General features: G+C 39.1%; 2 protein-coding genes across 2 annotated transcripts in view; one reads left to right on the top strand and one right to left on the bottom strand.

Moving 5' to 3' along the window:
• PER3 (period circadian clock 3) overlaps nt 1-3,480 on the top strand; it is an 18,696-nt gene extending 15,216 nt beyond the window's left edge. Inside the window, exons 17-20 of the mRNA XM_009577267.1 lie at nt 1-80; nt 657-834; nt 1,475-1,625; nt 3,246-3,480. The exon at nt 1-80 is cut by the window's left edge and continues 122 nt beyond it. Of these exons, the coding sequence (XP_009575562.1) occupies nt 1-80; nt 657-834; nt 1,475-1,625; nt 3,246-3,347 (511 nt within the window). The 3' untranslated portion in view covers nt 3,348-3,480. The remainder of the gene's footprint in view (nt 81-656; nt 835-1,474; nt 1,626-3,245) is intronic.
• A 7,293-nt stretch (nt 3,481-10,773) lies between these two features.
• Nucleotides 10,774-14,638, bottom strand: part of UTS2 (urotensin 2) — a 4,153-nt gene continuing 288 nt past the window's right edge. The window contains exons 2-4 of the mRNA XM_009577266.1: nt 12,373-12,483; nt 11,705-11,748; nt 10,774-11,057 (exon numbers count right to left, since the gene is read on the bottom strand). Of these exons, the coding sequence (XP_009575561.1) occupies nt 10,941-11,057; nt 11,705-11,748; nt 12,373-12,483 (272 nt within the window). The 3' untranslated portion in view covers nt 10,774-10,940. The remainder of the gene's footprint in view (nt 11,058-11,704; nt 11,749-12,372; nt 12,484-14,638) is intronic.

Raw genomic sequence — 14,638 nt, 5'->3', positions numbered from 1 at the left:
TTCAGCAGCATCAGGCAGTGGATCAGCTTTATCTCATTCTTTAGGCTCTGGCTCCAATGAGACTTCTGGTTGTGGCACAGGTAGGGAAGTTCGAGATTTGGATGTTTGGTGCTTTGGTGCTAGATGGCTTGCTAATATGCTGGTAATTCATAACAAGATACTGTAATGGGAATGGGAAATCCCAGTAAGAGGATCTGTAGTCTTTACTTATCAGCAACTTTCAGTGTTGGAAGTCAAGTTTGTTTCAATCACTGTAGTTGGGAATGGGAATCTAAGAAGCTATTCCTTTAACCTCTAAGTCACACTTTCATTTTGTTCACTTTTCTCTGCATTAGATACTGGCTTACATCTTATTTGAGTAAAGGTAAATCTGCCTAGCGCAGGACTTCTTGAAACAGAAGCAAATAAGTTGAGCCAATTAATTTTGAGAAGAGTAAATAGAGCTTTGGAGATTTTGAGTAACTTAATAGAATGCACTTTATCTTTGAATTCTCAATAGGCAGTAATCACTTGCTAGAGCAAGCATCTGGGAGTACCTGTGTTCGTATTGCAGAACTAGCTTGCAAGAATACACTGGTGTTCTTTTACTTTTTGTGCTGAATTACTAGGATTTCTCAGGTATCTGCATTCATTTTTTTCATGGTAATTCTCAGCAGGCAGTGGCAAAAGCAGCAAGTATTTTGCCGGTAATGATTCTTCTGAAGCTTCCAAAGAAGAGAAGAATCAAGAAGCAGAAGAAAAAGGGACAGGTCATAAATCCAAACATGAGTCAGCCTGGTTGATGATGGATCACACACCTGAGCGAGTTCTAATGACTTACCAAATGCCTAACAGGTTGGAAAACATCAACAATTTCTGACATGTAGTTTGGAATTGTGCATAGAACTGTAGAATTAAAAATGAGACCATGGAAACAGTGCACATACCAATGAAACTCCAAGAAGGTGTATTAATTTACTGTTTGTGCATTTTACGCCCTGGTTACTTCCTTTTGTCTATTTTTTTTCCCCCCAATTTTCTCCATCAGTTAAAATATGCTAACATGTAACCTTTTTGCTGAAGTGTTAAGGGGTTTGGTTATTGTCCTGTACTTTGAATGCATAAAGGGGTAAAAATACTTACATGTTATTTGCAAGTTGCTTGCAGTTTGCTTATATATAATTTGTAATGAGATTCCACATTTAAAAAAAAGAAACAAAACACAAAACAATAAAACAAAACCAAAAAACCCTACACCAGACACCCAAAAAAAACCCCAACAAAAACAACAACAAAAAAAGCCCTGACAGTTAGACCAGTGTTGAAAGAAGCCTTACAAAGCAAATAAGGTATAACAAAGTATACTTTTCAATGGCTGATGCTGTCCAGATGTCAGCCACAGATACTGGTGAAGTGACTCTCCCAGTGTGATTATAATCAGTGCCTGCTTTCTTCATTTAGTACAGCTGTGTTCACAGGTGTCTGTTACCTGCAGAATTAAAGAGGAAGTTTTAAAGGAAGATCTGGAGAAGCTGACAGTCATGCAAAAGCAGCAGCCTTGGTTTACGGATGGGCAAAAGAAGGAGCTTGCAGAGGTGCATACGTGGATCCGGACCCAGACTGTCCCACTGCAAATCAGCACCCAAGTAAGGAGTTGCGGAAGGAATCAGCAGCTTATTCATGTCTTGGCTAGTCAGAGGCAGTGCCATTTCTAACCAATGTGATCTTATAGTGCTGGGGTCACTGATGGTTATTATTTGTAAATACGAGAAGGAAATGAGCTTCAGTATGCTAGCCAGATGAGAAATGCCAAAATACAGGTCTTTCCGTTGTATTTTTTAGCAAGATGCGCAAATTCTGTGTAGGAACCACCTGTAGCAAAGTTCCTTCAGTCACACTGTTGGATGAATGGTAAAAGTGTCACACTCTCACACAGGAGTCCATATCTAGTGATGTTTTTTCTGTTGGTGTTAGGTCTTTTGCTCTTTTTCTTATAAAATTGATTGCTGCTATGATTGAATAGCATGTAACACTGAAATGTTAGTGAAGATTAGAGCAAGTGTGTTCAGCAAGCTGAAAAATGCCCATAATCACAGAGGAGGTTCAGGTATATAGTAAGAAACACAAAAATAGCTGGCTTTTTGTAGGTGGATTTGTTCTTTAAGAATTTTGGTATCTTATGTCTGATTATTTTGTCTGGTATAACTCTTGGGCGCTCTGATAAACTACTTCTGATTTATATTAGTATGTGTTAGAGAATGTCTTAATCAGTTTAAAGAGCTCCCAGATGCTATGGAGAAGAAAAGAGCAAAGCAGAACTAGTCCCACAAAGATCTAGAGCTCCAATGATGAGTTGTACAGAAAATTTCAAGGCAGAGTGGGCTGCATTCATGTACTCACACAGCAGGAAAATCTAATGTCTGTTATAGCACTGCATGCTCCATGTGCTAGTATTTTCAAATGTGGCATTCTGAGCTGTGGTATTTATTCTTAGAGCAGAAAAATTGAGAAACCTATGTCCTTGGCTCTGGAACAAGACCAGAAAATTAGTCTTCGTTTTCCTAATACCTTGTTGATAAAAATCTATTGTGGTTAGGACCACATGTTTGGTTCAGATAGCAAAATGATATCCGGTGGTCTTGCAGAAAATTCTGTTGAATGTTTACATCTCAAATGTTATAAGATGTATTGGTATGCAAATACAAATATTTGATATCTAAGGTGCTAAAACTGTTCCTAAGCAGTAGGTCATGTTTCCAATATAGATTGTCATTTTGCAAATGCAGCCAGGCTTCTGACAGTAGAAAGAAATGCAGGATTTCTATTTTAATACTTTATTTCAGTATTGTACCATTTCTCAAGAACAAGAAAAATCTGGTCTGTCAATACACTCAGGTGTTTCAGCCTTTTTTTGTTGGTTGGTATTGTTGCTGTTCAGTCTGCAGTCCAAATCCTTAATGAATAGCTTGCTTATAAAGCTGAAAGATAAAGCCTTCAAATTCAAGGAAGTCACATGCCTTTTTATCTCAAAGCTAAAACTGTATGTTCTACTAACCAAAGAATTCATTTCTGAGACAAGATAAGTTGGAGGTGCAAGTACCTGCTTCTGAAAATAAGATATCTGTATCTCTGTTTTAAAGAGATTTCAGCCCATTGGTGAGAGGTTTCAAGAGACTGCAACATATCATGCTATCAGGATTTCACTCTTTGAAATATACTCACAAAAAGGAGAATTTAAATTACTATGTTCTTGTTCCTTTTTAAAGGGCTGTGTCACATGTGACATCAGCAAAGCGAGTTGTGAGGCTGCAATGGCTGATGACAATATGGAAAACAAGGGAAAATCGCCTCCCCTCCTGCAACGCTGAAGACGTCAGCACTTGTGTCAGTAAACCTGCTTGGTGTAATTCCCATTCTCTTCCTCTGGCTTTGCTACATACTAGGGGTGAATCTGTCTGGCTATCTCTTCCCAACACAAGCAGTTGTACATGTGAAACTAAATCTTCCTCCATTAATCCCTCCACTCCTGGCATCACTTTGAAGACAATCTTTCACTGGGAGGCTGTTTCCCTTCCTGATCTCACAGACTTGACGCAGAACGGGTTATGTTTCTAACTTTTGATTGCTCAATGATGAGCAAAATACAAAGGTTTTTTGGTTTGGGGGTTTTTTGTTTGTTTGTTTGAACTTGGCAAGTAAGAGTCTGAAAACATGCAGTGATTAAGAACCTCCGGTGATGAACCTAACAGGTCGGACCATGTTTCCTCTCCAAGTAAGGTAGATGTGTTGAAACCAGCATTGAAACCAAGCTAAACAGAGTGCTCTCTAAACTGAAGATCTTAATACTCTGAGGGTCTAAAATTACTGTAGCTGGTTTGAGAATCCAATAGGCTTTTTAATGAGCAGCTGAAAACTGGCCAAGTTATTCTGCATCAAAATGCCTTTCGCCAGCTTGTGCCCATCAAAAAAAATAAACTGGAAAGAAGCAAAGCTGTTCCCTATGTTTTTCCTGATAAATGTTTTGGAACAAAGTTGTTTTATAGCTTTTGCTTTTACAGCTGTGTTTCACAAGGTAGGTGTTTAATATTAATTGAGGGTAACTGGTTTGCAAATCCGTTAGAGATTAAATTATAAATAGCAATCAAAAAAATAGAAGTAACAATTCAGGAGTTACTTCCTTATACAGAATCTGCTTTTTAATAAAAGACACTTCTGTCTTCTTTGACAAGGCGCTATGGCTTAGTTATCAATTCAAGTAGCTAAACACAATCTTTTATGTTGCTAGTGCTCTGGAAGGTGAATTTGTATCTTAATTTTTTTGTTGTTGTATTAGTCAGATGAGTTGAATCCAGACACTGCAAATAGGAAGTTTTGAGCCATTTCCCTGTTTTGTTTTTGTTGTGATGATGCCAAAAACAAAAAGAAAAAGAGATTGAGGTTCATTTCTTCTGCTTTCTTGAAAAGTCACACGTCATGGAGCCAAACTGGAACATCAGACCACATACTCATTACTTCTTATCACTGTTGACTTCCTGTACATGTCTTAACATCTTTCTTTATAATGGAGTCTCTGGCTGTTGAAATCCATGGATGAAAAATGAGTTTGTGTGTTGTGTGAGTTTGTTGTTCAGAAAGTGGTAACCACTTTCTCCTTCAGTATGTAAAAGGACTTGTTCTCATGTTAATACTTCTAGCTTAAAGCTGAATGTCTCAAAGTGCTCTTCAAACAGGTCACGCTTCATTAAAATCTAGCAAATTTTGTCTGATTTCCCCTTTGTTTATCAAAAGCTGGATGTAATCAGATTTTCCTTGTGGTGTTATTAATCACCTTACATTCTAAAACTCTTTGTTGAGAAATCTAACACGTTATTCACCCTTTTGTTCTGTGTAACTCTTCCTTTTCTGCTATGTGAAGGATTTTCACTTTTTCAGTTTCATTTAGTAGTAAGCTTCAAGTTGTTGAATAAGTTAAAAATACTGTAATCTGCAGATCATTGAAGGAAAAATATATTTATCTAAAGGTGTTTGTTACTTTTTAAAATCAATTCAGTGACAATCATTGTCATTAAAGCTTATTTCAAGGAAAGTTATTTTTACAGAATTTTAAGTTTTCAAGGCTAATTTGACTCAGGCAGTGTTGTGAGGCTTGGTTGTTTTTTTTTTCAGTGTGATTGCCTGCTCTATTTATACCTATTGCTTTCTATTTATTCTTAAGCTGCATTTCTTTATTTGTCTTCAAGTTTTTTCAGTTTGAACTTGTTTTTTCTTAAGTGTTGTAAATCAACAAAGGTCCACACATCCTCAGTACTTCTTGTGTTTGAACTTTAAACACTTCTTAAAATAAGAGACTTCAATAAGTGTTTACATATAGCAAGTTATGTACTAAAGTAGGAAAATGTGGGCAATACCTTATACCTGTCCTAGTCTTTTTCCAGCACTTTCCAAATACGATATTCTGCTTTATAACCACACTGCCTAAAATATTTGCTCTAAAACACGTAATAAGATGCTTTGTGTATAGGTTCTTTTCTTAATTGGGGAACTTCTTAACTAACTTAACTGTCAAATTAGACTGATGCACTAGAATGCATTCTAGTTAGCTGTGCTTAAATTAAAATGACTGCTTTAGTGTATTTTGAGACTTAGTGGAATAGATTAATTTGAATACTCCAGGTAAGGACAGCCATCTCCTTCAAAATATTTTAAAAGCGTAAACCAGAAGGAAGGTTTAGATAATCAACTCTTTTGCTGTACATTATTTCCACTGTTTATTTCCTGAGTATGAAAATGAGGTAGTTTGCAATGTCTTAGCAGGCATACATGTCATCCATTTTATAAAACAGTGGCACTTAGTTTAGGAGAACAGTAATATGTACCTAACACTTGAATAATGCTTTTCATCCATAGGTCTGGAGACATGTCAAAAAGATGACTATCATTATCCCAGTTGTGTAAAAAGAGGCAGAGACACAAAGGACTTGCACAGATGCATACCCCCAGTTCACACCAAATCCAGGAGTATAATTTGGGGATCTTCACTCACTGTATCCTGTGGTGTCTTTGCTACAAGCGGTCAAGATTCTGACCTGTATGTAGAAACTTGATCATATTAGATGTGTTTCTTGTTTGGAGATGTTAACCCTTCTTGTACCACCTACTACTATGAATTTGTGCCCAGTAGGATCATATAGCAACAGAAATCCTAGACAGTTTTTGTAGTGCTGTGAACACCATACCCTATGACCATACATAATGAAGGTGCATGTGCCTAGGAGTTTGAATTCAAAGTTTGTAATCCTGGCTAAATCTTAGGTGCAAAATTTCTTGCCTGGAGCTACACTAGTCCTGGGTTACGGAAAAAAATATCATATAGGAAAAGAATATAAAAGGAATGAAGAGGTGAATCAGTGCCATGTGTGACAATGAAACTAAATTATTTGCCCAAAATCGCAAACAGTCTTGGCTGCAAAACCAGATTTAGGACAGAAAACAGTTTTCCAAGCTACTCTTTACCCCCCTAGAACCACAACATCTTGCAATCAAATGCCTTATAAAGCCTTTTGGGAAGGACCTCATTTCCATAAGTTTTCAGGAACTGGTAGTTTTTACTTCAGCTTATATTAATCTTGCAGTCTTTGTAGTTTGCTGGAGTAATTGAAGTGACATCCAGTTCTGATCTGAAAGACCAGTGGAGTGAATATTGCAGCCAGATTTGTACATGCTATTTTGTTTATGTGACTTTGGTTTGCCTGGCGTAATTAAAATGTTGCAGACAGTTTAGAGCTGCTTGGAAGATCACTTTTCTGGTGATCAAAGGAAAAACACACAAGTACAGTAATGATGCAGTTACTACCCCCTGTGGGGGCGTCAGCAGTTTGGAAACCCTTGGTGGATTTTGCTGGCAATTTTTTTTTGTTGTATTCATAAATACAGAATTATGTTTTTAAAAGACGAGTTGATGCACGAATATTTTCATAGCATTGCTATGAACAGGAGGGACCCCAGTGTATTTTTACAGTATGTGATAAATATTTGCTGAATGAGTATTGGTAAGTTTATCTTCCAGCTGAATTGAGTTTTGAATCACAATCGAATTAATTTTTACATCAGTTGATAGGAATATTTTATTGAAATAATATTCAGCTGTTGTTTAATTTACAGTTGTGATTTTAACTGTACACTTTAAGGGAGCTTCTGTTTTTATAAATAAAACTGAAAAATATGCTGCAAAGAACTGTTTCAAGTGTGTGTTTACTTTTGTTGTTTGGTAATTTCTAGAAAATAGACTTTTAAGAAAATACGCATTACATTTTTCTGATTGTACATAGGTGTTGAGGTTGTGGGTACGGTGAAAATGGTGATGTAGTGGCCATTCATCCTGTTTTGTGGGGGATTTGTGGGGGTTTTTTTATCTCAGTCTACCTTGCCCACTTCAGGACATGTTATGTCCTTTCTAATTGCATCCCACAAAGAAGGGCAAGTACCTTTTGAATGTAAAGGATTATATTTGGATGTGTAAGCTGTCGGGGTTTGGCATGCAGGATTTAAAGCTTCTTGTCTGTGCTGATTTTGTTAGAAAAGGTAAATAGTAAACACCCTGGCCGCACTTTGGCCCCACCATGCTAAAATTTGTGTTCTAGAGGAAGTACAAAGAAACAATTCATAGGTTTAATTCACAGGCATGTCTCATAGAGCAATAAAGTTCTTAACTAATTGCAGAGAAACAATTTGCTCATCTTTTTCTGCTTTAATGGACTTTAGAGAGAAGTGTGGTTGACAGTGCTTAAAGAAGCCTGCAGGAGAAAGGCAAAGTCACTGCAGGGAGTACAAGGTACCAAACAAAAGATGTAGCATCTTATTAAAATTGGAATAGAAAGAAGTAATCTTAGATTCTAAGTATGTAACTGAAGGTGCTTCTGGCAAGGTAAGTGATGCAGTTCCTTGAAATATAGGCATCTTGAAGGTAACATTGGATATATTTTTGCTGACAGTTTATTAATTTTTAAAAGGGTGATTTGGTCATTTTAAACATACTTACAAATGTAAACCAAATTATCTAGGTATTTTTGGTCCAAAAATTATGAGGAGAAGTGAATAGACTTGTGAAATGAAAAAGTTCAAGGTGGTGCTATGTTTTTATTCAGAGATCTAGGCAATGTCAGTCTAGCTACATTACTGTCAATGGCAGTCATCCTCCTGTCAGCTGCAGTTCTTGCGGTTAAAAACCTGTAGCTTTCACCTCTGCGTGGATGTCAAAGGTGAGCTCAGTGATGTACTTCTGTATTTTTGGCAGGTGGTGAGACTTAAGTATTGGATCTGTGAATCTTACTCACCCCGATCACAAAACTAATGGGACCATAGCTTTTCTGTAGGAGGCTTGCTCCACAGTTGTATTAACTTTCAGGATATATATTGCATGCTGCTACTGTGCAGCTCAAACAGGCGTCTGCCAGCTTGGCTCCCGTTTGATGCTCCAGTTTGCTGCCTGGAACCATTACAGCCAGGCTCAGGCTGGCTAAGAGAGGACTCTTGCGGCTCACTTCCCCAGCTACAGTTGCACCTTTCTTCCTGCTCCGAGAGCTCTGCCCTGTCCGGTGGAAAGATGATCAGCCTGGCCTCCAGAGCTCTTCCTACAATCTCTAGTTTTCTGTGAGAGCTCCAGCTGCCTCGTCTCTGGCCTGCAGAAGAGAGGAAAAGCTCAGAGCTGAAAGCTGGCAGGAGCTATAGGTTATAGCAGGATGGGGGAGAAGCGGAGTTTGCCCTCCTCTGTTGCGAACTGGCCGGGCTCTCCGGTCTTGGGCCCGGGAACTGAGTTTATCTGGCATCTGCCACGACCATTTCCTTCAGGAAGGAGGCAGTTGGGTGTGCAACAGGGTCTCGAACGGTCGGCTTTTTGAGAACTACTGGTCATGTCCAAAGATGCAGTCTGAACTCCTTCCCACCAGAGGGGAGGACTGTGAATGACTGGAAGTTTCAGGCTCTGCTGAAATTCTGCTATATTAGAATTAGCTGAATTCCCCCCCAGCCCCCACTGCTGTGCTCTGGCCTAGCTTGAACACAACAAGTTGGTCGAGTATTGCTTCTTTAGATGCTATGGCTGCTAGCAAGTATTTTTGCAGTATTGAATGCTGAAACAGTTTGAGGGTTTATAGCTCAGTTACCTTGTCCTGACTCCATCCTCAGCACCTGACAGCTCTCTTCATTCCTTTATTCTCTTATGTAGATGGCTAGTGAACTTTTTAATACTTGTAATATTTTTTTTTAATTATTCATTGTGGGTTTATTTATTTTGCTTTATGTTTGCAATTTTTGAAGTGGGATTGAACAGGTCCCCCCCCGCAGCCCCCAGTCTTTGTAGGCTCTACACCTTTCCCTGACTATGAAATAAATCTTACATGGTTATTCATTTAGATAAATTTGAAGTCTTTTCTTACAAGTTCTTACTGATTGATGAGGTGGCAGGAAAGGAGTAATTTCCAGACAGGCACTGAATTGCTCCATTGTGTAAGAGAAGGGTGAATGTTCAGAAGATTTCAAATAGCTGCACAGCGCATCCAGCTGCTCTGCATTTGTAAGGACATTTTTCTTTGTTACAGCTGGCTTCATCTGTCTTACAATTTATGTGAACAAGCTGTATCAAGCCTGTAGGCCTTGTTTAAACAGCACAGTCAGAGATCTATGATGTATATTATTGAGATCAATGTAGCATGTGTATCACTGTTAGGTGAAGTTTACTTCAAGCTTTCTGTGAGCCTTGATTAGCATGAGGTTTATGCAAAGTATGGATTGAACAAGGTATGGCTTCACAGTTCAGACTGTTTGTGCGTATTATCAAGATTGCCATCCCCCAGAGACAATTCCTGACTCTTTAGCTCTATTCATTGCAGATATTATCAGGAAGTATCTGGGATTGAGAAAGTATGCTGGTACTCCACATACAAAGGAGTCAGACTAGAACCCTTTTGCAGCAGCTCTTTTGTCTTCTCCCTCATTTACTTTAGATGCCAAGATACAGCAACATTATAAAAACCGTGTGGTGGCTCAGGGGAATGAATCTCACTGCCCTTGAGTGCCCAGGCAGGAGGTGGCTTGCCCTAGTAACACTTGTGACCTATGCCCATATATCACCTTCCTGCATTTGTGTGTGCAGCCACATAAGTGCAGGTCACAGTCATAGAATCTTTTAAGTCATGTCATCCCTGTCTGCCTCCACTGTCCGCAATCTGTGTGTAAAGCCTTGACATGGACAACCATAATGTTTACCTTCCATGCTGTGCTTGGTGATAATCAGACACAATTCTTAAAGCCTGTGCTATGCACAGGCAACCCTGTTGTCATGGGCAGCTGGGGACTAGGCAAGGTGCTGCAAAGAAATAGATTTGTGGGTCTCTCTTTATGAGTGACCAAGAGAAACAGTTACCTCTCTCCAGCAGAAGTGGGAGCAGATTCTTGATCCTGACACGTGTGATTGTTTTTGTGGTGCCTTGGGGATGGCAGGAGGGGACTGGGCACTGTTAAACTGCAATCCCTCACCAGCTCAGCATCATCAGGGAATGCAGCAATGACCCTTTCTTCCTGGCACCCCAATCTATGTCAAGTGACAAAGGAGAAAGTCTTGCCTCTGGACTTGGATGCAGTTGAGGCATCACTCTTCTGGGAGGTTTCACAGGACCCTATGGGAATCTTCCTTCCCCTGCCTGAGTTCTCATCACATGCTATATTTATCTCTCTGTCCCATCACTTTCTTCCTGTTGTGCTGAACTCAAAGAAAATACTACACTGCTCACAGCGTAATTGCAAAACATCAAGAATTTATTAATTTCCAGGTAGCATAAAGTCTAAAGTTAGGAGCTGTCTTCATGTTTCTTCATTCTCATTTTAAATCAAGCAAATCTATATACATGTTTTCAGACATCTGTATAAATTATGCAACCAACCAAAGGGAGAGTTTCTTCGCCTGTTTACACGCAGTATTTCCAGAAGCACTCAGAAAGATTCCCACGTTTCTTGTACTGTTTCCTGTCCTTGGTCAAGAAGCGGCCCAGCAAAGCAATTCGAGGATGATTTCCATAGAAAGTCTGAAGTCAAACAGCATTAGAGAGGTTACTGTTGGATGGTAAATGTTCCCAGTGGGAAAGTATGCTCTTCACTGCCCCAGCTGGTTACCCAGCCCTGTGTTCTGACTGGGGGAAGGCGAGGCGGTTGCCCAGTGTGCCCTCTGATTTAGATGATGCACTAAAACTAGTCCCTGTCTTCTGTTTTTATATTTAATTCAGCAGACAAGTGAACAGGAATGATGTTCTCCATTTACCTAATAGTTCATAACAAATCTGAAAATACTGTGTAGCCTATGTTCTAGTGGGGGAAAAAAAATGACATGCAGCTAATACTGGTTAATGTACTAGCCTGGCCTGGTGAAGCTGGAAATTGGCCTTTATTTTAGAAAGCTGTTTTTCTGGGGAGAAAAGTGGGGGCTTTAGAATGAAATACTCTGGATTACTCGCTCTTTTTTCTTTTTTATTTTTATTTTATTTTATTTTATTTTTTTCTCTCCTGCTTAACTAACTGCTAAGTGATTCCATCTTCAAGAACACTGTGGCATACGTTAGTCTGTACTGTTTATGAAGTCTGTGGATATTAAATGATGTCTCGGTAACAATTCCGTGTCGTTTAAAATGTGGAGTCTTATTTTTCTTGTTTCAGTGACAGATGGTCATTTACTTACCTCTTTGATATTTTCGCTTGGGTCATAGCTGCTGGGGCTAAGACCTGGTAGAGGGGAGACACAATGAAATGTTTTACCATTAGAAATTGTGAACCTTCACGAGTCATTCTTGTGTGCCATAATGCTATAGCCAGCAGAAGTCTTGAACTGGAATGTTCAGAGAACCAGACAGAAAAACTTTTTGCTACAGCATGGACAGTTGTTCTTGTAGCACACAGTTCCAGCAGGACCTGGGACTCTGAAGATGCAAGCTGTACTGTCTTCTTCAACCAGCATCTGTTATGTCTGTTGCCTCTCAAACCATCTATTGCTACTGATTCTACACTTTCTGCAAGTATTGATGTTTTTTAAGAGACTGTGCTACTTTGTTTTGTCTGCTAGCTCCTTCTAGGCCAATTTTTGTCTTGCCTTGGTTTTACTTTATGGAGGTTTTGCTATATGGAGGTTTTGCTAAACTAATTTGGAGACTTTTCCAGCTAGTATTGAGCTGCAAGCATGGCTGCTCAGCAGGTTTCCCCAAGGTCTCAGTTAACTAAATGACAGTTGTCTGTTGCCCACACAGAATGTTGTATTTCAGTAAATACCCAGGAGTCAGGGCACAGTATCTGTGGAAGGTGGACATGCAGACCATGGGCGCTGTCCCATAAATTGCTGTGGTAAATCCTCACCTGCTTTGTTGTCTTCTGTCAGTGTGCCCAAGAGCTCTGGCAGAAACTGAAGCAGGGAAGTGCTTCCTAGGCTGCCCAACCGCTCCAGATTTAATCTTGAATCTTCATCAGCTGCAAATGGAAGATGACAGAAAAAGGCATATGGTAAGAGTCTTTTGCTTTGAATCCCTGTTTCAATCTGTCTCAAATGATTTCTGATCGGGTCTGTTGGCCCCACCTGTTGAAGATTATCTTGAAACCACTGATCATCCATCCTCATTTAATGAATGTAAGAGGAGAGAGTTGCGGGTTTTTTCCCTTCCAAAGCTTTGAGAAAAGATACCTTCCTGACGTTAATCTCAGATTCTCATTTCTCTGGCAGATCTTTCTTTAAGAAAGTTTTTTGACCAACAGCAGCCCCTCCCATTGCTTGGGGAACTCACAACCTAATTCTTCTGGTAGCTAGCTGTAGACAACCCAGACTTGTATATAATTTTGGTTTTTTAGTCCATTTCTTTATCAATTAGTTCCTGTGCTGGAGCTTTTCTATGAATAAAGACAAAACTTTCTGTTCAAGGCCTATTAACCTGCTCAGTTTCCCAACTATTAAATGCAATAAAATGGGGGTAAGGGCAGGAATAAATATAGGAAAACTTAAAACATATTTTGGCAGCTATGCTTCTCAGTGCATTTCAATCATCTCTCTCATTTAATGTGCATACCAGTACAGATATTACTACTTTTTCTGAAACAACAAATTGCTGGTACCTGATGGAATTCATTTGTATGTGCATAGAGAGTTTAGAATTCTGTAACTAGCCTGTGCCCCAAGGCAGGGTGCCAACAGGAGCCCTTAGGGATGTTATACTTGAGGTAAATAAGGCTTTTGTAATCTGAGCAGTAAATTTAATCTTTGCTAATACGTAGCAGACACTCAAAATTGTGGGCAACGAGAGGGTGCTATTATCAAACTCTACATGAATATCATTTTGCAGTTGCATTTTTAGATGATACTATGGAGTTTTAGTTGCTCTTACCTGCAGGATGGGTGAGACCATGTAGCTCCTCAATAGAGAATATATAAGAAAATAAACTGCTAAAAGTAATCCCCCAATATAAACTTGGACCAAGATCAAGAACTTGAAACCTTGGACATCTATGTTGTTAGTTTGTTCACTGTACAAAAGGACAATTGCAAAGGACAGTGGAGGTTTCGGTGTAAGATTCTGAATAAGAATACTGTAACTTCCCTGTGCTTTGTGGAGACATTTCGTATCTCTAGCCTTGTATTATTTTTTTAATTCAGAGCAGTGTTAGCAGGTAAATTTGCTTTGAGATTTAAAAAAAAAAAAAACAAACAACCTTCTTTAATACAGAGTTCTACTTCTATCTTACCCAGCCTAGAGACTCTTTATATTAGCAAGGGAGATTTAATAAGCCTAATGGATGTCTTCAAACAAATGCAGTAATTGTTAGAGCCAGCTTGTTCACCCTGTGATGTGATAGATGTTATCCATACTGAGTCACGGTTGCCTGTAAATGCAAGTGGAACAACATAGTGGAAGGCTTGAGAAGATGCTGGCTTAATGAGTCTGAGATTTTCAAAGCAAACTAGGGACTAGTGATACCTGTGAACCAGCACAACAGCTGTTGCACCTGCAAAGCAGGTAAGAACAGCTACTTTTTAATAGTCAACTTTATGCAATAACCTTGGGTTTGATTTGCCTGTTCTTTCAGAATTCATTTCAGAAACTCTTCCAGCACAGGTTAGGTCTAACGACAGTAACCTTCCAGACTCTGTTGTGCATTTTTACTGAGCCGTTTCAATCTTGACTTATAGTATAATTTCAAACTTCGAGGACAGCTTTTTCAAGCAAAGATTTATTCTTTCGCTGGACTGAATGGAATCTGCATTAGTGCAAACAAATAGCATGCTCAACACATTGCTATTTTTGTAGTGTAAGACAGACTTGCCTGTTCTTGATCTAAGTAGGACTGCCTCAATCTTTGCAGTCGGTTTCCCCCTTTTTAAATACAACTTCAATTAAACATAGCTCATTTTAAAGTGTAGCAAGAGGAGAGACCGTACAGCCAAATTTCTTTAAATTACCCAATGCCTACTAATGCTGCTTCAAAGACAGACACTGTATATGCCAGCTCGCGTTGAGTGCTAGAAGGCTCAAATACCTTTGTCTCCTGAATCTCAAAGCAGCAGGAAGAAATATTTAGGGCACCCAACCTCCCCATTTTACAAGACTGAGCACCCACTGATGATGTCACTTGTGCT

The sequence above is a fragment of the Fulmarus glacialis genome, unplaced genomic scaffold, assembly GCF_000690835.1.
Source record: "Fulmarus glacialis isolate BGI_N327 unplaced genomic scaffold, ASM69083v1 scaffold44724, whole genome shotgun sequence".
Taxonomy (NCBI): domain Eukaryota; kingdom Metazoa; phylum Chordata; class Aves; order Procellariiformes; family Procellariidae; genus Fulmarus; species Fulmarus glacialis.
Note: the sequence above shows the minus strand (reverse complement) of the source record. Positions and strands in the feature narration are given on the sequence as shown.